This window comes from Peromyscus maniculatus, chromosome 3 (assembly GCF_049852395.1).
Source record: "Peromyscus maniculatus bairdii isolate BWxNUB_F1_BW_parent chromosome 3, HU_Pman_BW_mat_3.1, whole genome shotgun sequence".
In the NCBI taxonomy this organism is placed as follows: Eukaryota; Metazoa; Chordata; class Mammalia; order Rodentia; family Cricetidae; genus Peromyscus; species Peromyscus maniculatus.
In genome coordinates, this window is record NC_134854.1 from 78,046,766 (window position 1) to 78,069,911 (window position 23,146).

The 23,146-nt window shown below is 47.8% G+C and overlaps 1 protein-coding gene across 2 annotated transcripts in view; it reads left to right on the top strand.

Moving 5' to 3' along the window:
- The first annotated feature begins 13,416 nt into the window (after window positions 1-13,416).
- Window positions 13,417-23,146, top strand: part of Gars1 (glycyl-tRNA synthetase 1) — a 41,201-nt gene continuing 31,471 nt past the window's right edge. Inside the window, exons 1-3 of one of the 2 annotated variants that reach the window (XM_042273360.2) lie at window positions 13,417-13,751; window positions 20,688-20,789; window positions 22,387-22,489. In XM_042273360.2, coding sequence (XP_042129294.2) covers window positions 13,560-13,751; window positions 20,688-20,789; window positions 22,387-22,489 — 397 coding nt within the window. In that variant the 5' untranslated portion in view covers window positions 13,417-13,559. The remainder of the gene's footprint in view (window positions 13,752-20,687; window positions 20,790-22,386; window positions 22,490-23,146) is intronic. The other variant, XM_076566846.1, reaches the window with a different exon arrangement.

Genomic DNA, 23,146 nt, shown 5'->3' on the forward strand with positions numbered 1-23,146 from the left:
TGCCCAGATCGTAACCCCCAGAAAGACCACCAAGGACGAGCATACCAGAATGCAAAAGCAAGGTTTATCTGTTACAAGACATGACAGGGAACTCAACTCAAGCCATCTCAAGTGAGGCAGGGAAGAGTTCCTCTTTCTTGGGGAAGTTAGTTTTTATAGGCAAAACCCATAAAATTTCTTAGAGGGGAGGGGGTTAGTACGGGTCCATCCTTGATTGGTCCAGTTTTTCCCCGGGCCTGGACTTTATCTTATTCTAGCTTATCTGTTTGCCCTGTCAGGAGTTTTACAACTCCTCTCCGGGGTCTGGTCATGTTATCTCCGGAGAGGGGCATCTTGTGGTTAATTGGTTACCATCAGACATTCTGACTCTGTTCTTTTGTTCCTGGGGCTGGCGCCATCATTTCTGGGGACTTGAAACTGGCCTGGGTCTATCTATATTGAGATATCTTTGTCTAAGGCCCCCTTTTTGAGACAATAGAGTGAGGGTCTTGTTGTGCCTAGATCTCATCCCCAAAGCCACCACTGGAGACTTTAGGTACAGAATGCAAAAGTAAGGTGTTTTCTAAGTTTATAAGCCTCCAGGGAGGCTCTTCCAAATCTCTCACTCACAGCAGGGAGGTTGGAAGGAGGGCTCCCCTTTCTTTGTGAGGCTAGTTCTTAAAGGCACAGACCATATAATTTATTTTAACCCACCTCCCTTTTTAGTCTTTTGGTCGAATATCCTGACTGTGTTTTCCAAAGTCCCTGTAGCAGATACAGCCACCTGGGGAAAAGGGGTCTAAGTTCTTATCTACACTTAGGAATCCTGGTTTAAGCTTCTCTTTGTCTGTAGGGGATAGAGTGGGGGGTTTTACTGAGGTATCACAATTAGGACATTTTCCAAACCCACCAAGCTCTTCCATGCCCCTTCCAGCCCCTCCTCTCCCATCCCCCTCCCCTGCTGTAGGCAACCACCGTTCTGTCTTCTAGCAGTCATAGATGAGTAGACTTTTAGATGCTGTCCTGTAAGTCCTAAAAACGGCCGGATGATAGTTAGTCCTCATCTAAAGCACTGTAGGATGGGAAGTCAGAGGTAAAGTCATTGTAACAAAAGACTGTGGGAGGGTCTGGCTTTGGTAAAGTGAGAGGATCGTGAGCTCCAGGCCAGCCTGAGCTACAGAGCAAGACCCTCTCTCAAAAATCAAACAATGATGATCTCAACAAAAGGGGAGACTATATTAGGTATGGAGTGTGGCTCAATGGTAGAGAGTTTTCATGACATGCCAGAGGCCCTACATTCAACACCTAGCACTGCCCAAATAAGCCATACAGGAGAATGATGGGAGTTTCTCTAAGCCTTCCCACTTTCTTTTCCTTTCATTTCTTCCCCAGCCTAGGAACATCCCTAGGAGCTAACCTTGCTGGACCTTGTTATACACCATTGTTTCCACCAGGGGGCAGTACTGTACTAAGAGGCGCTGGCGTTCTTTCCTCTCCCATCATGTGTTTCTTCCCTTTACATCACTACTAGAGAGCTGGCAGAGACCAAAGTTTCATGCAGATTGTTGCTGCTTCTTGTTTTAGTTTGTTTTGTTTTTGAGCATCAGCTCTTTCAGCTCTTTTTTGTCTGTAGTATTCCACAGTCTCCCGAAAACGAAACCCCAGCTCTGGCGCCATGTGGATTTTACATTCGTCCTTTTAGTGGCAGAGCCTCTGTTGGTTACAGTCTTGGGCTGGCTCAGAATCTGAGAACAGGAAGTTCTGGGTGAGTCTGATCAGTGCCACTCACTGGTTATGAGACTGGCTGATCAGCCTCACGGCATTTCGCTTTTCTCTGTAAAGCCGGGGCTGCTGTGGCACCCCCTGCGTGGGGTGTGCGTGGGGTGTGATGATGAGATGATTGTACCACAGACCCTGCCGCACGGGTGTGTAAAGCCAATGTTAGTTCTTGGGAAGCAGCTGATGTAAAGTTCTCTTGGTCTCCAGGCTTCTCCTGTTCTCTGGCCAAGAATAAACCTTACATTTAAATGCTCGTTATTACAACCATATAGGCAGAGAAAATATTAACGGTGGTTATTTCTAGTGACAGAATAAGCAGCGATTTTTACATTTCTTAATCTCCCCAGTTCTCTCCAGCATGCATCGTTTTTGTTTTGTAACGTTGGAGACCGAGCCTCGTGGGTGCTAGTCAAGTGTTCTGGCACTGAGCCACACTCGATAGCCACTAAGCATCGTTTAATAACCACAAAGAAGCTGTGACATTTTACAATAGCTTGTTGACCTTAAGTCTTGACAATTCCCCTAAATATCAAAATGCTTTCACCCTCATCCAGGGAGCATCCAGGGCAGAACTGTAGCCTATCTATCTGGGATCTTTACCATTAAACATGTCACTTTATATATAGTAGGTAGTTAGTATTCATTTCCAAAAGAGACCCACGAAGGTAGCTGCTTCAATTTCAGATCTGAGTATTCCCTCTAAGTTTTCTCTTTCCTCACCTACCTCTAAGTAGCGATCTTGTTAATGAGTTAACTGAACCATCTCTCTGCTGGACTCCTCCTGGCTGGTGTTGGGCAGGTTTCAGAAAGTCCTGTGCACCAGAGTGCCCAGAACTCCTGACAGGAAGAGTGCAGGTACATTCTTGAGTTCACATCTTTAGATTGCACAAAGCTATGACAAAAGGAAATTGAAATGCACCGTGAAGTGATCAAATGTTAGTTCTCTGTGAGCCTTGAGTGAGCGTTCCAGGGGTGATATGAGCAAACGTCTAACACTTCACAGAAGCCTCATGCTTTGCTCTGGGTCTTAGGAGTTTCTCGCCTGAGACTCCTGAGCTCTGCGATCCACAGTGCACTGCCTCCTGAGCCCTCCATCTCTTCCCTGAGGCTTACTATGATCATCCTGGGCTATTGATCAGTTCTTGTGGTTATCACTTCATTGATGAAGCTTTCATTGATGAAGCCGTCTAGGCCTTCTCCAGGGAGGACAGGCTGAGCATGATATACATGGTGTTTCTTCCACAAAACCAAAACCACAATAGATGACATCAGCCCTGAGCAACTGATACAATTTGATTCTTTCCCCAGATTATTACTGTTACTATTTATTATTTTACAGTGCCAGGGATTCATGGGTACAGGCAAGCATCCTAGTACCATGTATCTCCAGAACTCTTTCTTTTCAGTGAATTTGAATCTGAATGGGAATCCAAAAATGATTGCAGCCAAGCCCCTGAGGTAGAGTCCCTGAAGTGCTCTGACTTCCCAGAACCCAACTAGTTCTTCCCTCAATCCTGTAACATACCCTAAATTCTTCATGGCTCAATTTGCCCAATCATCTAGACTCCTAACTAGGTTGTCAAAGTGTCTAGGCCATGCTGGGGCCTAGAGCCCATGGGCAGGGGTAGAAGGATTGCCCTGTGACTGCTGAGTGTTTCAGGATGTGTGGAAGGGACAAGGAGGAAGAAAAACAGGCAGCTCGTATGCGTTTGGTCAGGGTGGGTTTCCATCCCTGACACCCGAGATTTTAGTGATATGGTGGCAGGGCCAGGCTATGCCTGCCCTTCACTTCTGCTTCCAAGTGCCTGAGGCCGAACAGGAGTTAGGGGCGGGGTCCTCTCAGCCATGTTGTAGTGGGATAGGGTTTTGTCTGCTACTGCCTGTAGCCCCTCTGCCCAGACTACTCAAACCTGGAGTCTACATTTGGCATACATACCCCTTGCTATCCCCAGGCACCCCACAACTGTGCCCCTCCCCCCATCATTTAGGCTATAGATGAAGACATAAATGGAAATCAAATTATGCACCTCTCACTCACACAGGCAGTGCTACGGTTTGGCTGTCCAAGACTCATACTGAATTGTCATTGCTGCTACTGGTCTAATAACGCAAGAGTCCTGGCTCTGGGTGTCCCAATGGACAAGCCGTGGGGAAAGGCAGAGAATGGAGATTTAATGAATGAGGGCACATTGGGGAGAACAGAAAAAGGAGATCAAGTCTGTCATCCAGGGGTTATTAAGGGAAGAGAGGGACTTAGGTATTGTCCTGCTAGTTTCATGTCAACTTAACACAAGCTAGAGTCATCTGAGAGGAAGGAACCTCAATTGAGAAAATGCCTCCATAAGATCAAGCTATGGGCAAGCCTGTGGAGCAGCTTCTTAATTAATGATTGATGGGGAAGGGCCCAGCTCATTGTGGGTGGTGCTACCCCTGTGGTGGTAGTCCTGGATTGTATAAGAAAGCAGGCCGAGCAAGCCATGAAGAGCAAGTCAGTAAGCAGCACCCCATCCACGGCCTCTGCTTCAGTTCCTGCCTTCAGATTCTTGCCCTGATTTCCCTGGATGACTTACTGTGATAGGGAATTGTAAATGAAATAAACATTTTCCTCCCTAAGTTTCGATTGGCCATGGTGTTTTATCACTGCAATAAAAACCCTACCTAGGACAGGCAGGCATGGCCAGTATCTTTACCAGGCCAGGGGTCTGGCTGGTCCATCCCATTTTTGTTCTGCAAGGGATTCTGGGAAGTCACTCTCCTGCCATCACTTAAGGGAAGTAATCTGGGTCCCATGATCTGACTGCTCTTGTTCCACATGCTTCCTCACCACTGTGGGCCTCATTTACAGGTGTGGTAACCTGTCCTGTGAGACTCACTGTTGCTCGGAGGCCCTTCAGTCCCTTGTCCTAAAGATGTTTGTAACTCAGGCCTGTCGTTCCAGAAATCCAAGGTCAACTGCAGAAGAGAACTACCAGGAAGAAAAACTGACAAAAATAGAGGCAGAGAGGGTTAAAATGGAGCAGTGAAGCCAGTGGCATGGCCACCTTCACTGTGAGGTCATCAAGAAGGGTGCAAGTTTGTGGATGGATGGATGGATGGATGGATGGATGGATGGATGGATGGATGGATGAGTGGATGGATGGATGCCATTGTTGTGGGACTGGTTTAATTATTTGGGAGTGGCCTTCCTAACGAAGCGACTCTCGCACACATATGCACACCTCTTCCCATGTGGTCTCACCAGGAGTAATGCAGTCAGAGACCCCATCCCAGTGCTGGCCCTCAACCTCGGACATTGCAGTGTCCGGAGAGGTAAAAAATGTCTCCACTCCTTACCAGTGCCCCAGTCTGGGGTGGTTTATTAGAGCAGCAAACACATGAACTAAGACACTCAGTACCTATGAGGCACTAGCCATCCACAGAGCGCTTGAGCTAAGCAGCCAAGGCTGGCCAGGCCCATGCCTCAAACCCTGTGCATGCTCAGCTCATGCTTTGCTGCTCAGCCATGCTGCAGCCCTGCCTCGGGTTTAAATGATGTAGGAATCAAAGTGAGCAGATTTGCTCCCCACCTCTGCGAGTCCGATGAGTCAGAGCAGCCAAAGGAAAGTTAAATTTGGCCAAGTACCTTGTGGTGGGTATTTGTGAGAGGCAGTCCACCTCCGGCCCTGACCTCCCGGATGCAGATGACTAAGTGCAAGGCCTCATTTGCTACTTGCCTGGGCCGTTTCTCAGGTTGTGCTTATAAGTGAACGGCTTTGATGACACCACATCCCCCACCCCAGAGAGTCAGCAAGATTGCTTACCATTTCTTACTAAACAATATATTTCCCGAATCAGGTGTGAGGACGCATGCCTACAATATCAGGACTTAGGAAGCAGAAGCTAGTTTGGCCTAGTTTTTAGAGTGAGTTCAAGATCAATTTGGTATTACCATCTGTGGGTCTTGGTCAGGTTCATTTTCTCTGTCACCAAAAGGATTGAAAGGCTGGAGAGCCTCAAGCATGACAGGGAGCACCATAGAATCTTGGACACAGCAAACAGAAGCCAACCAGAGAAGAAAGGCTTTGATTAGGAGGTGAGGAAACACTCACATGGAGAGAAAGACCCTCCACAGAGTAGAAGCCATGACTCTACTTGAGGGCTGGGATTTTTTTTTTAAAATAATTGATTTATTTTTATTTTATGTGCTTTTTATTTTATGTGTTTTGCCTGCATATATGCCTGTATGAGGGTGTCAGATCTGGGAGTTCCAGACAGTCATGAGTTGCCATGTGGGTGCTGGGATTGAACCAGGGTTCTCTGGAAGAGCAGTCATTGCTCCTAACCACGGAGCCATCTCTCCAGCCCCAAGGGCTGGGGTTTTTAAGGGTATTTCTACTCTCATTTACGGTTGGTCAGTTTAAAGACAGTGAGGCTGATAGATCCATGACTTTGGGGTAAACATGTCCTGGTTTAGCCTTGAACTTGTCAAACTGGTCAGGCACCCTGGGAGAAAAGGAAGGCATTTAGGCCTCTGTCTCTGGTCAGTAGTATGAGAAAGAGGCCAGAAGTTTGCCTTCTCTATTATCTATTGTGGCTCCTCCCTTTCTCTAAGGAATTTTTTAAGTCCTGATCCCTCAGTAGGATACATAGTGAAACACTATCTCAAAAAAACCAACCAGACCCTTCCAAGGAAGCTAAGGCCGAGTTGGGGTGAGGCCCTCACTCCATCTAGCAATTAGCACTGCACCGGCAGTCTGGAAAGACTCCTGTCTCTGAGTCCGCCTGCATCCACTCCGCCCTTATCTGCATCCACTCCACCCTCATCCTGCTCAACTACTATGATGATGACAACAGAGGATGAGTTCAATGTCCTCATTAAAGCAGCTCATGTCAATGTTGACTCTTTCTAGCCTGGCTTGTTTGGGTTAGCCGGAACAGAAACCTCTAGAATGGACAGAGCACAGCTCCTAAACATCACTACAGAAATCACAAAATAATTGAGTCGTTTATGCATGATGCACAACGCAAGACTTTTGTATGTCATTCTGAAGCAGCAGCAATGTTGGAAGCAATAGTGCTTTCTTCCTGGAAATGACTTTGAAGAACAGGTCCCATATTTTACACTGTCCATATGTTATCGCCCTAAGGACACAGGCGAGAAGGACAAAAGATGACCAGACACTGACTCAGCGCCTCCATCTCTCCACCCACAACAGCCAGGGATGTCACATTTTCACAGGACAATGGACACAAGGGGCCAGTGTCCCAGGATGCGGGAGGCTTGGCCCTGCAAAGCACGATGGGAGGAGTGGCTATTCCCTACGGGGCGGTGGGGCCTGATGGGGCTGTGCTGCCCTGATGTGCTGCTGGTTGTATAAGACGAAACTGGGGGGGGGGGGCTACTGTGCTCATGACGTTTCTGCTCACTGTGACTAACTGCTTGGCAAGAAGTAACTCAAGAAGGAAGGATTTATTATGTCTCACAGTTTGGGGGCACAGTCCAGGAAGATTGGAAAGACATGGCAGGAGGTGGCTCAGTCCTCCAGCATATTTGAGATCACGAGGCAGCTAGTTAAGTAACATTAATAGTCAGGAAGGAGAGAGGGAGGGAGAAAGGAGACAGGGCATGGGGAGGAGAGGAGAGAGAGAGGGAGGGAGGGAGGGAGGGAGGGGTAGAATGGACTATAACCACCCCCTAAGATTTGCCTCCAAGTGAGCAATTTCCTCCAGCGATGCCTTACCTCCTAAACATGCTCCCCCCACCCAATAATAGCTCCATCTGCTGGGGACCACATGTTCAAACCATAGCACTTACCAAATATCCTTTATCCCTTCCCTAAATGCACAACACTGTGCACAGCTGAATCATGTTCCCATGTTCTCCAGCTTTCCAGTGAAACAGGAATAACAGGATGTGTGAATATTTATGTGTGTATATGCGTATGGGAACATGTCTGGATGCCTGTGGTTGTGGAGATTAGAGGGTCAGGCATCTATAAGGTGGCCTGGCAGGATGGAACCCCACTATACCTCCTATAGCTCCTTCTCCCTCTGCTCCCTGGCTGCGTGAGGTAAACAGCAGTTGTTAAATTCTGCTGCCCAACAGGCCCAGAAAGAGTGAGCCAGTCACCAACTATGACCCCTGAAATGAAATCAAAACGAATCCTGCCTCATTTTTTTCTCCCAGGTGTTTTGTTATAGCAATGAACACTGGCTAGCACGGTGGCCCAGTCAAACTGACAGATAAAGAGTAACTGTCACACCATAGGACCCAGCTTGGCAGGGAGACACGCGGGCAGTAGTCTGTGGGGAGCGCTCCTGAGGAGGGTGGGTGGGCCCGGTAGCATGTCCTGCTGTGTCATCTTGGTCTCCTCACCCAGAAGGTACACATGGAGATGGAGATTTGTCAGCTTAGCGGGGAAGGGCCAGAGAAGCTCAAAGAACTTAGCTCTGCATCCTTTGGTCCCCACACCCATCTGACCTTCACACCACCTTCCTCCTCTATGGATGCAACAGCACGTGCTCTCGACCTCTGGTCCTCACACCTCTGACTCGTGACCACAGTTCTGCGGGAGTACACGGCTCTGCTGTTTTGGTCCAGACCTCCTCGGGAGTACATGGCTCTGCTGTTTTGGTCCAGACCTTACAGAGCCTGTCTGCCAGAATCTCCCCAACTCTGAACCCCCTGATTTACCCCCATGCCCCGCTGTGTCTTCTGGGCTGCCCCAATGTCACGTGTTTCCCTAGTAGCCTCACCAATATGAGGTACAGGCCAGGTGTGGAGGGTGTGGCTGGGGGCTGCATCACTGAGTATGAGGGGGACTGGCTAGACAGGAGGCTGGCCATAGGCCACTGGGAGGATGGACTTGGACCTGGATGTAGGAAGTCATGGGTGAGCTTTGTGGCTGCGGACATCACACGATCAAATTTAAACATGAAATATGGTAGGTGGAGACTTCTGTTTTCTCAAGCAGGCCACTTATCATCACTACGTATGGCCCCGTATCTGTGTTTATGGTGGCCAAACAGTCCACCACTGTGTCCCCCTCCTGCACTATCCTCTGAGGATGCTTCTGACTGGGTAGCCTCTTTCTGAGGCAGTGAGGTACCTTATAGTGTGTCTGTGAGCTCTGCTGGAGAGTTCTGTCAGGGCAGCAAAGGCTCTGCCTTCTTTCCTGTGGTTGGAGTGTCAACCAGGTATGTCATGCCCAGTCCTGGTCCACGACCATGACCTAGAATTTGTTTGTGTGAGGTGACCAGCAGGCAAACATCATGGAGGACTTTCTAAGGGAACTGGGATGAGACCGTTTAAAGGAACGGCCTGGGGGAGGGTTGGGAATAAACCCTGTGTGTGCATCTCACTTTGGCAGGCTTCTCCTTTACCTGTTTTGCTTTTGTGGCTTAAATAAGTTACCACTTCCCCCACCAAAATGGCAAAGCCATACATGGCATCGTGACTCTCGGATGATGGGCTCACCTTTCCCTGCAGAAGAGGAGCAGCGTGTGTAGGTTGCCCCAAGAGTGGAGAAGGGGCTTGCCAGGCTTCCCGGCATCCTCTCAAGCGACAGTTCCTCAGCAAGTTGTCTGCACTAAGGCCTCTGTGGAGCTGGCACCCCATTTTCCTAGCCCTGGCACCACCTGGTGTTGGTTCACAGGGAACTGCTCCCCTCTACTGGACAAAGTGAAATCTACTTTCCACAAGTTAACAGATCTTCAGTTAGAGTAGGAAGAGTCCAGGAGGCAAGCAGGTCCTGGTCCTCTCGCTGTTCACACGGCAAGACTGAGGCTAGGGAGGAGAAGGATATTATTTAAGGTTTCAAGACAGTTGGAGGAGAGTCTGGGGCTAGAAATGGAATACTGTCCCTTCCACACCACGGATCTGGGTAGCATTCCTTAGGGTTCTTCAATGTGGCAGGCTTAGGAACCCAGGTCTGGGTGCCCGAGAAGGCACCACACACCTTAGCCTGCAGGACAGACCAGGGAAGGAGGGAGCACAAAGGATCCGGCCACTTAACTCCTAGTGGAGATAGAAAAAAGTTGGGAGCCTCTGACCCAGGTGAGTGTTTTAATCAGGACCAGCAGTCAGTCCCCCCTCTGAGGACAACTGTCCCCAAGACTGTGAGGGATCCCTCCCTGCCTATCCCAAACTCCCAGAAAACTATGTGTAGACAGGTCTTTTGTAAGTCCAGTTATCTCTACACCTCCTCCCTTCTCCTGTGTCCTACATGCACACCACCACCACCACACATGGCTACAGGGTGTGATGTAGTGGAGTCGCCAGACTGCCCCAGCAATAGCCTGACACAGCCCAACCAGTCATCGTTCTTTAGGCTTACAGGAATACGCGTGGACAGCATCAAAACTACATCAAGAGACTTGATTACCACAAGAGTGGTCATCCCAGTCTACATGGATCTATCTGCAATTAGACTCGCCAGGGACGCCACCCAGGCTTTTGCATCTGTGGCCCTGGTGAGGTGGAATCTGGCTGGCAGCCCCCCCCCCCCACCTTCCACCTGCTGCCCGCTGCCCACAGACCCCTTTCCTCTCCTGGCATTCTCTTCCTCGAGCCTTCGGCTTCACTGGCTGACACTGGAACTGGACTTCTCAGTTACAGAGAGGCTGTTCCTCAAAGCTCTAGCTTAGGATTGAGGAAAACAGAGCCATTTGTAAGGAGGGAGAGGAGGAAGGGCGAGACTGTGGACAGGAAGGTGTGTTTCAGGCAGTCTTCACCATGCAGGGCTTGTCTTGTCTCTGACCTGAACGCTGTGATGGACCTCAGCCTCTCATTCTACATTTACTTTCCTCTTCTTTGTTTGTGATGGATCCATGTGTGCTCATGTGGTGGGGGATGGGGGGTTGGGGGTGGTGTACATGCCTGTGCGTGTGGAAGCCAGAGCTCAATGTTGGGGTTTCCTCTGTCACTCTCCAACTGACTTTTTGAGATAGAACCTCTCATCTGACCTGGGACTCACTGTTTTAGCTAGATTGGCAGGCCAGCAAGAATCTGCTTGTCTCCATACACCCAGTGCTGGGACACGATGCATGTCATGGGTCTGGCTTTTGCACGGGAGCTGGGGATCTGAACTCACGCCCTCGTGCTTGCACAGCAATCACTTTATCCACTGAGCCATCTAGCCGGCCCCTAGTTCCTTGATTTTGTCTGAAGAGAGACATAATACTTTTCTCTAATTAATTCACACACTTTGTCATAGTTGACAGATTCTACTGAAGGCAACACAGAGGCTCCAGCAAGTGTCCACTGGAGTCCCGCTTGTTCTTTTGCACTACATTTCCATTTCTTCCCAGGTGTTGGTGAGGAGAATAGCTGGGACCTCGAATAAACCCTCGGCACAGTTCTACAGGAGGCTGAGGGGGTGTCTTCACGAGGTGAGACAAACAGAGGGTGTGAGGGGAAGACTACATCTGCCCACTTACGTCGCCAAGTCCTGTCATGGTTCCCTGAGTGGGGACAGACCTCTGCTGCAGCCGTGAGAACAGACTCCCAGTCACCGTCTCCAGGGAGTGGTGGTGGCTGCTCCCTGAAGAGAAGGATGCAGCAATTGAAAGAAAATAGTTTGTTATTTTATCAACAAATCCATGAGACAGAACCATATAACAATATCAATTTACTGGCTTATAAAAACCCAGATGAATCCAAATTATTTTATGACAGAATAGAATAAGTGAAAATTACCTGTTGTTTATATGACTAAACTTTTCATTTTCAAATCTTATGTAGGTTGTAGACTCAATTTTTCAGATGAAGCAAGTTGCTAAAACAGGTTGGTGTATAAAAGCCTCTTTTGTGGCTCATATGTCTTTATTTCAGTCTCAAGTGAGTCTAGGTGTTAATCTCAGATGTTTGCATTTTAACTAGGGCTGGCTAAATGCCAAACTTCCAAGAAACAGCATCCCAAGATCCTTGAGGTGGAGGCCAAACCACTACTGTGTGCCTGGAACTAAAACCCTCACAACAAATGCCAAACCAGGGAAAAGAAGAAATGGGGAACCTGGCTACTTACATCAAATGTCTCCCAAGCCCAGAAAGCATTCTCAAATGCTAAGTGAAATCTGCAGGTCGGCAGCGAAGGGCCAAGTCCACGGGACAAGTGGTCCAGTCAGTGCTTGGATTAGCTCACAGGTTCCCTACACGGGGAAGTGTTGGACAATAGGTAAACGTCTGTCTGGACTTGCTCCTGGCTTGCTCAAGGCAGGTCCATCATGTCAGTTGCATGCCAGGCCAGCCACTGAAAGCACCATTTTTGCAAAATAATAAGAAGAAAAAAGTATACACAAGGCTGCCAAGTGTGTGGAGATGAGAACAAACTCGGACCTGCCTCCTGAACCCTTTAGAGGAGAAAGACACATGGTGGTCTGCAGTAGGAAAGGTGAGGATTAAGGTGAGAATTAAGGAACAGTAGTCTTTGTCATAGCTCTTCAGAGGGTATATGTTTAAAAAACTGTGACATTAGCATGTTCTGAGGGTGAAATTTTAAGCCCTCAGAACTTGAAAGGTCACCCTGGGACTCCCATGCAGGACCCAGGGAAGGACCAGTGGTTTAAACTTTCAAGTTTCTGAATAATACAATGAGTGTCATGGTGTCCCAGGCATTATCTTTAGTAAAGCTAATAAAATACACATGATCCCTAAATTTGGTGCTAAAAGCCAATTGAAGAGCTTCCCCGGGTCTCACAAGCCTCCTCCTCTTCTTGCTCAGCTTCTGTCTTGGTGGTAACTGGGCAAGTTAGGAACTGCTTTGTGCCTGGTTCCTCATCTTAAATACCAGCATCAACTACTTTTGGGAGTTGAGAAGTGGTCTCTCATTGCAAGGGGTTTGGCTATCTGAAAGAGGGCCTCGGGCCAGCTTCACTACCCTCTAGACGGTCCCTCGTGTAAAATCTAACTAATCAATGGCAAGAATAGCCCAAGGACAATGATGTTTTTTCTTGGCATTTGCAAAACTGGAAGGTAGTATCTCCTCATTGGGTCATAGGGAGAAGATGTACTTCATTTGGCCCATCATCATCTGGCTTGCTGGCTGTGAGGTGCCCACAAGTTTGGGAGCATCCATCACCTACCTATGTAATACCCACTAAGTTTTTCTGCAAAAACTTTGAGGCGATGAGGCAAGAGTTGCCTTGGCTTCTCTATGAGCTGGTTTGCTATGAAAAGTCACCTTTCCTTGCTTTCATACCACGTCTTTCAAGTTAACTGGCATGCCCTGAGAAGAACAGCAACCCCAGTTCTTATTAATATTCTGAGGAACATTGGAACTTGAGCAACGTTGTTTTTTTTTTTTTTTCTTTCTTTCTTAGAGACAGGGTAGGGTGTGGGGGCGGGGGGCTCACTATGTATCTTACGCTGGTCTAGATCCTCTTGCCTCAGCTTCCAAGTGCTGGGATTATAGCTGTGCACCACTGTGCCTTGCTTATTAACTCCAGGTCTCTATTTGATGTGACTTTATATACTCTTCTAAGCAGCGAGTGTGTGTTCCAGTGGGACGACTCGAGCGTCTTCTGGGCCTACGATCTGAAGATGCTCGGGCATCTAGCCAGGTCCGCATTCTCAGACGCGCTGCCTATTCTTCTGAGCCTTTGCCGGCGGTGTCCACCTTCTCCCGTCCCTGAGCCAGTCAGTGCCCTTCCGGGTGCTGTGCCGAATCTGCGGCTGCCGACGCGGCGGCGGCGGCGGGTTGCGCGCGCCTGGCGGAAAGTGCGGCTGCGCGCGCCTGCGGCCTGCCTGCAAGATTTCATCATGCACCGGGCGGGCCGCGCGCCGCTTCCGTAGCCGCCCCGCGCACCGCCTAGGCGGCGTGCTCATGCCCTGTCGGCTGCCCACGCTGCTCAGAGCCACCCGCGCCGCGCTGCTGCTACCCTCGCCGGCCCGAGTCGTCGCCGCGCCCGCCTCGCAGCGGCTCCTCAGCGTCCCCGCGCAGCCCGCCGCCTCCCGGAGCAGCATGGACAGCGCCGAGGAGCTGCTGGCCCCACTGCGGCTAGCCGTGCGCCAGCAGGTACCGGTCCCCTGCCCGCGTCCGCGCGCGGCGCCCCCTCCTCCGGACGGTCCTCCCCCTGGCCACGCACCCGCGATCCTCGGGCCTCGTGCCCTCGCTGCATACCCCGGGTCCGGCCGCAGGCTCCGCCGCCCGCGCACCCCGGTGGCCTGGGTCTTCTTGACTCGTTGCCGGGTCAGCCGCGAGCCGATGCTCCTCTCCTTAGTCTTGGGGATGCTTTGGGAAGCGATCCCTTCTTTTCACCGTCCTTCCTTCGGTGCTAGCCTCAGGATCGGCTCCGAAGATAGGGTCGAAACGTGGCTGTGGGGAGGTGTCGAACTCTACCTACCCCACTCCCCAAGACTGATGCGAATTCAGGATCCCTCGCTCCTGTCAGCTTTTCTGGCTTCTGAAGAGGGTGTCTGGAGCCAGCCGTCGAGCTGGAAATTGTAAATGGACCGACTGAGCCACTCGGTGAAGTCATCATCCATCCTTAGGGCGGAACACCTGGAAATGTGATTTTGCAGAAGGGAAGGGAGGTTTCTTAGCTTGAGGACCTGGGGATTGAATGCAGACTTCTTTTTTCCCTGTAGCACTGAGTGGAGATCAGACTCGAGAGGGGCAAAGGAGGAAAGCATTTCGGATGATACTCACACCCAGCGAGAGCCAGAGCTTTCAGTAGGGCCCTGGCATCCGTGACCTACTAGCTGTAAACACCAGTCTGGTCGCTCCTGCGCTGGCGCCTGATGCAATCGTTCCTCTAGCTAAGGACGGAGGAATCCTGTTTCGGAAATAATTCATTGGAGCCGAAGCTGCTACAGCTTCAGGAAATTCTGTCACTTTGCTCTGGTTTGAGCCTGACTCAGTTAATAGGCTTTCTTTTGAATTTCACTATGGGCTTCTTCTTTTTTTTTTTTTTTAATTGTATGTTCTGGACATTCAGTCTCCTTCCGGATATCCACCTTCCAACTCCACATAAAATTAGGTGTGGTTCCTTTGTTTTTGCTATAACTTAAAATCTCCTTCCTTAGAAAGAATACATCTAATTTTGGGGAAAAAAAACCTCACACTCGAAACCCCTCCCTCTGCCACGTTAGCCTGGAACTGCAGTACATAATATCCATCTGTAGTAAGACTGGGTCTAGTTAACTTCAGGACGCTTTGATTATGAGGGCTTTTGTGTGTGACGTTTCTGTCCTGTGTTAAATTGGTTATGTTGGCTTTGTTTGTTTGATTGGGTGTTTTTTGTTTTTTGTTTTTGTTTGTTTTTGTACTTTAGGATATTTTCTGAATAGTTGAGTTAATTTATTTGTTAGTTTGTATTCTTTTTCTGATTTTCCAGAAGTAATATATGTTGATTAACTGTCTGGAAATTTGAGTCATACTGAGCCCAGTGTCATTGGAAAGAGTTTAAAGATCATCTAGTTAAACTTTTTTCTTCTTGGACATGTATGGAAATGTGGAATACAGTCTGTCCATTTCACCAATTTCCATTGGGAACCCTGTGCAATTGAAGACTTTCCGGCGTGGCTCTTTGGGAGGTATTAAAGGATTGTTCTTGATAGCTGCATGTACTTTGGAGGGCATTACGTGTAGTACTTGTGCCCCCAAATAAAATTCAAGCCTTTACAAAACTAAAATTTTAGAAAACTGGTTTCTATGAAAGCTGAGCTTGACAGCATCATGATGCTCTGAGAACTTTTTGATGGGATAAGTAGTGATGTTAGCAAACACAGAGTCTTGGTACTGTATGCTAAGTGAGGGCTCCACATGATCAGGACACTGATGAAAACAGGCCCTGGTAAAGATCGCTTCAGAGTCCTAAGAGACGTTCTTGGCTTTATGTAACCAAATATGAAAAGTTCAATGCTGCCGTTTGTGAGTTAGAAATAACTTTCTGTTCTCTTTTGAGATAGGGCCTCAAACTCAGATTCTTTTCTCAGAGACAAGGCTTTATGTATCCCTAGCTGACCTCAAACTCACCATGTAGAGGAGGATGACCTTGAACTTGCAGCTTCCACCTCCCTAGTGCCGGGATTGCCCTTCTGTGTTACAGAGAGATGCTGGGGATTGAACTCCAGGTGTCTGTCTGCATGCTAGACATGCATACCACCAACTGAGCTGTCTAACCCTTTGAAATCACTTGAAAAATTAATCTTTTACATTCTTACTTATTTTGTGTATGTGTGTACACATGCATGCCACATGCTTGTTTGGAGATCAGGACAATCTCAAGGATACCATTTTTCTTTTTGAATGTTTGTTATTGTGTATGGAAGTCTTGCAGCAGTAAGTTCTGTCCTTCCATTGTGGGTCCCCAGGGATCACACTCAGGCTGTTAGGCTTGTCAGCATGCCCTTCCTGGCGGAGCCTTCTCTCTCACTGGGCCTTTTGAAATCACTTCCAAGAAACTACTGCCTGTCAGAGTTTTGGTCAAAGAGGAATTTCTACAATAACCTGAAAAAGACCTTCAGAATTCTTTCTTTTCCAATTATGTATGATTTCCTTAATAGACTTTACCCCAAAAGTATTTCTCAATAGCAGCATATATGATAATCTGTCTTTGATAAATTAGAATTTAAGAGATTAGCAAAATCATTATAAAACTATTATTTTTTTACTTTTGAAAATAGCTCTATTTTCAGAATGATGTTCATGTTAAATCGAGTTTTTTTTTTCATTTTAAATACTTTTTTAAATTTTTAGTTAACTTTTTAAAATTTCCATTTTATTTTGTAATACAAGTGTTCCCCTGTCCACAGTGGGGTTGTGTCCTGGCAGACTCTTTGTACTCTGAGAATAGTGTAAGTTGAAACTGCCTGATAACACCTGATTTACCTAAGAACATCTAGCTTAGCAACCAGGCCGTCGTAGAGTGTCTTGTTTACCCCTCTGATCGGTTGGCTACTTGGGAGCTATGGCTTACTGCTGCTGCCCAGTATCACGAGAGATCCTATATATCTCTGGCCTAGAAAACAGTAGAAGCTCAAAATTCAAAGTACACTCTCTAGTGAGTTGGAAATTTGGGGGCTGGAGAGATGGCTTAGTGGTTAAGAGCACTGACAGCTCTTCAAGAGGACCCAGGTTCAATTCCCAGCACCCACATGGCAGCTAACAACTGTCTGTAACTCCAAGATCTGACACTGCCACACAGATACATGGGTGCAAAACACTAATGGACATAAATAAGTAAAAGAAAATTTGTTAGTTAAGTCATCTTAAGTCAGGAACTGGCTGTGGAGAAATAACTCACAGAAAAGCTCTTATTCTTGGTGATTTTTGCTGGTTCAAGAGGAGCCCTAGGATGGAGAAATGGCTTAGTCATAGTCAGTAAAGTGCTTGCCTAGGAGTCATGAGCATCTGAGTTCCATCTCCAGCATCCATGAAACAAGCCTGGTGTGGTGGTATGTGCTGGAGAGGGGAGCAGGTGACCCCAGGATCCCACTCCTGAGGGTACCCAAGGGGGCCCTGAGTCCACAAGCTTTTCTAGAAGTTCTGTCTTGGGTTTGGACTGCTGTCTCCAACAGTCCTGGAAAAGCCACCAACAGGCTTCTTGCTGTGTTCACGGTCTCCTTTTCCCATTCTCTCTGTCCACTGTCTCTGCCTTGACCTCCACCACTACCCTTGCTTAGTACTTCAAAGGGTACAGCATCGTACATCACAGTTTACCTGTTCGTTGTTACCAAGATTGCCTTTCTCATTAAAAAACAACAAGCCCCCCCCCCCCCCAAGAAACCAGAAACAAAATGCTAGGCTTGGTGGCGCACGCCTTTAATCCCAGCACTCAGGAGGCAGAGGCAGCCTGATCTCTTGAGTTTGAGGCCAGCCTGGTCTACAGAGCAAGTTCCAGGATAGCCTGGGCTACACCAAGAAATCCTGTCTGAAAAACAAACAAACAAAAAGCTTCTTGGCTCTGTCTTAACAAAAATTTGGGGGTTATATCTTTGGAAGTGGCAGACCTGATCTAGAGGTGGTGGAGCCATTGAATGAGGTTTTGGTTTCACTCTCTGGATTTGAGGATGTGAGTGTGGCTTGAAGCTCTAACAGATTAACTATAGTAGGGTAATTTTTTTTAAGGCCGAGGAGGAGGAACTTAATAATTATCAGTATAGGAGAAGCTTTGAAGAGTTCCTGTGTGGGCTTTTTTATACCCATGCCTGTGTGTGTGTGTGTGTGTGTGTGTGTGTGTGTGTGTTTTGTTTGAGGATTAAACACAGTGGTGGCAATTTAACCTTGTCATTGGGAATGCAGGCTCTAAAGCGACATCTCCAAAGTTGGGATTGTGACCTTGCTGTCTTAGCTGGTGACTCTAGGCAAGTGATTATTTAACCTTCAGTAGCCAAGTGTCTTCATTTAGTGCAGAGAAAAGTTTTGAACATGAAAATGAGTTTATGTAAAGTGCTGTACCTCCTGCCCCCAGCACGCAGTATGGACTTAGTAAATGCATCTTTCTGAATTGCACACCGTTGGAACGCTGGTTCTCAAGCCACTGTTGGCCGGCAGTGTACTTGTTTTCTTAGACTGTTAGTTTGTTGGCATTTTGAACCTATGTATGAAAATTCATATCTTCTAAATTCAAGAAGGTAACAGAAAAGACTTTCAAATTTCCTTCTTGGGTCTGTCCCTGTCATGAATGAGGGACACAGAAACCCGATTCTTAGAGACAGTGTGAGGATGTGAGGAGCCTTGTGTCTTTTTTGGTTTTTCTGAGCCAAGAGTGACTTAAATTTCTTGCTTAAGCTACAAAGGGCAAATGAAAAGTTTATGAAGTTTTCTCAGTAGTATAAAACATTTGGAAATCTAAGATGGGCTCCTTGACCCTGTCAAGGCTCTACTAGTCAGCCACGTGTGTAAAACCAGCACTTTCTGAAGGTGAGGAAACAGTTCCTTGTTTTCTGCTGAGTGTGACATGGGTGTATCCCAGAAGGGTCACTGAGGATGTGATCCCTTGGGGGTGATGCTCTGTGTTAACCATTCCCGTGTCACACTCAGCTTTTGTGTGTGTGTCTGTTGTAAGCTTCCACTCAGGAACAGGGCTTCTAGTGGAGTCCTTGATGCATCTCAGGCCAGGTTCACTCACTGCACACACAGAAGCCCCCAAGTGTGGGTGGGTGCTGGAGGAAACCAATCAGCAAGTAGACTGGCCACTGAATACCTGCACCTTAAAAGACCAAAAGAGACTTGGGGGGTGCATTTTAAACTCTTCTACCCATTTTCCTGTAGTCTCCTAGTGTATCTCTTGGGAGCGGTGATGAAGTGAGCAGATGCTTAAGCCACTGCCCACATTTACCATGCTTCCATTGCTGTATGTGTGCCCTGGAAAGGCATACCGTGTTGTGTGTCTGTGTGCCCTGGAAAGGCATACCGTGTTGGTGTGTGTACGTGTGCCCTGGCAAAGGCATGCTGTGTTGTTTGCATAGATAACAGCAGCATTGCCATTAATACTTTGGTTTTTCAAATAATGCACAGCTTTTTCTCAACCAGCAAATACCACTTTGTGAAAATTGCCCACAAAACAAGGCATCACCTTTGTATCCTATTTTAGTGTGCTCATTCCTGGAACATGCGCCGGGGCTGTGGGAAAACGCTTCTGAACTGACTCAAACAGCTGGCCTCAGGTTCCAGTGTTGTTGGGTTTTGTTTGGCTTTCACTTTCTGCCTGGGGTGTTCTAGGGAACATTGTTTCTGGAAGAGGCTGTCAGGAATGAAGCGGGGAGTGAGGACTTAGAGAGCCAGAAGAGAATGTGCTCAGGAGCCCTCCATGGCCCAGGATCTTAGGAGGGAAGAAAACATGGCTGCCATCTTAGCCCTTGTGGACATGGCAGAAGCAGCAGCTTCTACTGGGACAGCTTTGGGGCAGCCAGGTTGGAGTCTTTGGAAACGTGGCAGGCTGCTGTTAAGCTTGGGTAGGAAGATGGACACTGAACACAGGGTAGAGACAGCTACCAAGCTAAGGATGGTTTGAGTTTATAAAGTAAAGCTTAAGGATGAGAAATGGCGTGAGTCAGGTTATTTGGGGACCGGTTTCATGTTAGTGTTGGATGATTTGAGATGGGACAAGCTGGCCGTCTGGAACAATGTAGTCTACGGTGGAGAGGCTAGACGGGATGACTTGACGTTGACCAGATGTTGGGGCTCAGGAAGCACAGCTGGACGCTTCCTGAGAGAGGGCAGATGGAGAAAACATTGAGCTTGCAGCACCCACGGCCACTGCCAGCCTGAGGTACCTGGCAGTGGCCGTCAGTCCTTTGGCATGCCCTCTGGTGGTGCTGTTGAAATCCTTGCTGCCCTGGAGCAGCATGGGAGCTGGGGATAACCGTGCAGCGAGATTGTCGGCTTGCTCCAGGTTTCACACTTAGCTGAGTCTCTATACCCCAGCCTGTTTTACCGTGGCTTGCTCGGGTGTGGGTTTTGTGTGTGTGTTTGGATTTTCCTGTGCTTCCTGATCTGATCATTAGTGTCTTCGTGCAGTTACAGACGTTCCATAGTCGCCGTCTTCCCAAATTTTGCCCCTTGATGTTTTCCCCTCCTTTTTTCCCTACCTTCTAGTTGAATGTGTTAGCCTCTGTCTCTTTACCAGCCTGAGGGGTTGAACCCTGTTTTTCTGAGCATTTCAGGCAGTTTCTTTAGTGTCTCTGAGGTCACTAATTAGACTCTCGTTAGCTGCCTGTGTCTGCTCTGCTGGGAACCTGTCTGAACGTTCGGTGTCAGTAATTCATTTCCGTACGATCTCTGCTGTTCTTCTCTCCCCACAAACACACCATGTGAGTGCAGTCATTCAGAGGCTTCTGGACTGTGTTTGCTGAGGACACAGGCCTTCATCTGTTCGTACGAACCTTCTGTAGAATAAACAGATAAAGTTGTTATTTGTGTACAAATGCTTTTAAAATGCATGTTTAAAAATAGATTCCTAGTATCCCCGATTTCTGAAGCCAATCTTGAATGTGTGTTGGCCAGGGAGACCTCGTGCGCAAGTTGAAAGAAGATAAAGCCCCACAGGTGGATGTGGACAGAGCAGTAGCTGAGCTCAAGGCCCGGAAGAGGGTTCTGGAAGCAAAGGTAAGTCTCAGGGTGCTAAGATAGAAACATTAGTAGGTGTGGGCTTGTTCTTCTTTGGTTAATCTCTGGGTAGGAAAGATCTCGAAAGCTTTCTGAACCAGTGCCATTTGACCATCTGTCTTTAGTCAGCATGCCTCTTCCTCCTCCTCTGCCTATGTGACTTCTTGTGCTTTCAGAGAACAACTCAAGGCTGTGCAGCTCAGTGATAAAAGAGCACTTGCCTAACAATAGGCCCTGGGTTCGAGCCCCAGTATTTCAAGAACAAAGTGCAGCTTACAATGTTAACATTTTCTCTAAAGCTTCCTAGCTACCTGAACCCACCCCCACTTGGACTCTCCTTCAAATCCTAGATTTAATAAGCTACACGAATTTTCCAGAAGACATGTATTCCTCTGTAAGAATTCTCCTAAACTTAGAGTTAATGGTTTTATTATAATCCATCTTATATCTGACTTTAGACCTTTTAAATCATAAAGTTATCACTACAGTAGTGTGTGGGAGGTTGTTTTGTTTTGGGGTAGGGGAGGGTTGTGTATCTGTCTTTGTGTCTGTCTGTCTGTGCATGTAGGGGCCAGAGGTCTATGTCAGGTGTCTTCCTCTATTGCTGTCCCTTTTATTTTTTGAGACAAAGGTCTCGTTGAACCTGGAGTCCATCAATTTGGCAAGCCTAGCCAGCCAGTGAGCCCCTGGGATCCCCTGTCTCCATCTCCCAGCGCTGGGGTTACAGATACATGCCACCACACCATGTTTCTGTATGGTGTTGGGGTCTGATTCAGGCCCCTGTGTTAGTCAGCAGGTCCTGAGCAGCTGGGCCGTCTCCTGAGCCTTGAGTCTGAAGTTTTCGAGTGGTTGTCTTACTAGGAATACATTAAAAACTCAGATATTGCTTAAATTGCTTCATAGCATCTGCATCTGAGGAAGCTTAATAGGTCTTTTGTTTTCTTGAGACCAAGTCTTACTGTAGCCAGGCTGGCCTTAAACGCCTCCTTCTTCTGCCTCAGCACTCTATACTAGGATCATGGGAATGGGCCACATGCCTGACTCCTAGCTTAGTCTCTGTGGTCTTTAATCATAATCTTTCCTGTACGAGTACGAGTGTCTGTATGATTCAGCTTTGCATCGCTGTGAGTGACACCTGGGAGGGATCCAGGGAAGAGAGGCTTGTGTGACCTCTCAAGGGGTCAGAGGTTGCAGTCCCCATTGGGCCTGGTTGCTTTTAGGCCTGTGGTGCAGATGGCATGGGGAGGAACACTCGCCTCACAACAGAGAGAGAAGAGGTTCCCTCAAAGGCTTGCCTCCAGCACCTAACTTCCTTCTCCTAGAACCCTTCTGATGCTTCCACATCTTCCAGCTGCACTGTCAGCCAGAGAGCAAGCCTCCAGTGAGCTCTACTGGGGGACAGTAAGATCCAAACCATAACAGCTTCTTTCCTGTCGCTCACAGTGTTTGTAGGGACTGAGGCTCCTCTTCAGCTCTCCAGATTTTCTCCTTTTGGCATTTTATATTGGCTCCTGCTAAGGAGTGAGCTAAGTTCAGACGTGTAGGCTCAGATCCCACTTCCTGTCCTGGCCCACTCGTCTCGGTTACTCTCTTGTAGGAGCTGGCGCTGCAGCCCAAAGATGACATCGTAGATAGAGCAAAAATGGAGGATACTTTGAAGAGGAGGTTTTTCTACGATCAAGCTTTTGCTATTTATGGAGGTAAGGGGTGGATGAAGGAGCAGTGGTGGTGTTAGTAGCTTTACTATGCTTAGTCAAGCTTGGTTTGCTAACTGATAAATCGTATCAGATCCCATAGAGAGAAGGCACATACTTTGCTGTTCCGTTGTGCAGGAGTTGACGTTTGGCATAATGTCTGAGTCACCCCTACCCCCGGATAATAGATCCTGATTACGGTTTTTCCTTCCCTCGGCTCCTGCCAGTCCTCCTGACCTCCCTTCCCCTCAAGATCCACCCCTTTCTGTCTCTCCTTGGGAAAAAACAGGCACCCGAGGGTTAATAATAAAATCAGATGTAGTGAGATAAAACAAAGCAAATCAATTAGAATAGAATGAAACAAACAGAAGGAAAAGAGCCCAGGAAAAGGCACGAGAAGCAGAGGAGCAGGGACCCACTCATTGACACTCTGGAATCCCATAAAACTGCAAAACTGGAAGGCATAATGTATGCCCAAAGGACCTGTAGTGTTATTATATATATAAATATATATAGTTAAAAGAGAAATTAAATTTTAAAAAAGGAAGAAAGAATAAAGCCCTGGCATGACATCATGAGACAAGAAGCCTCCAATGATTGTGTTGAGTTAGTTTTCTGCTGGCCACCTACCACTGGACATGCAGCCTGCCCTTAAGAGTAGCT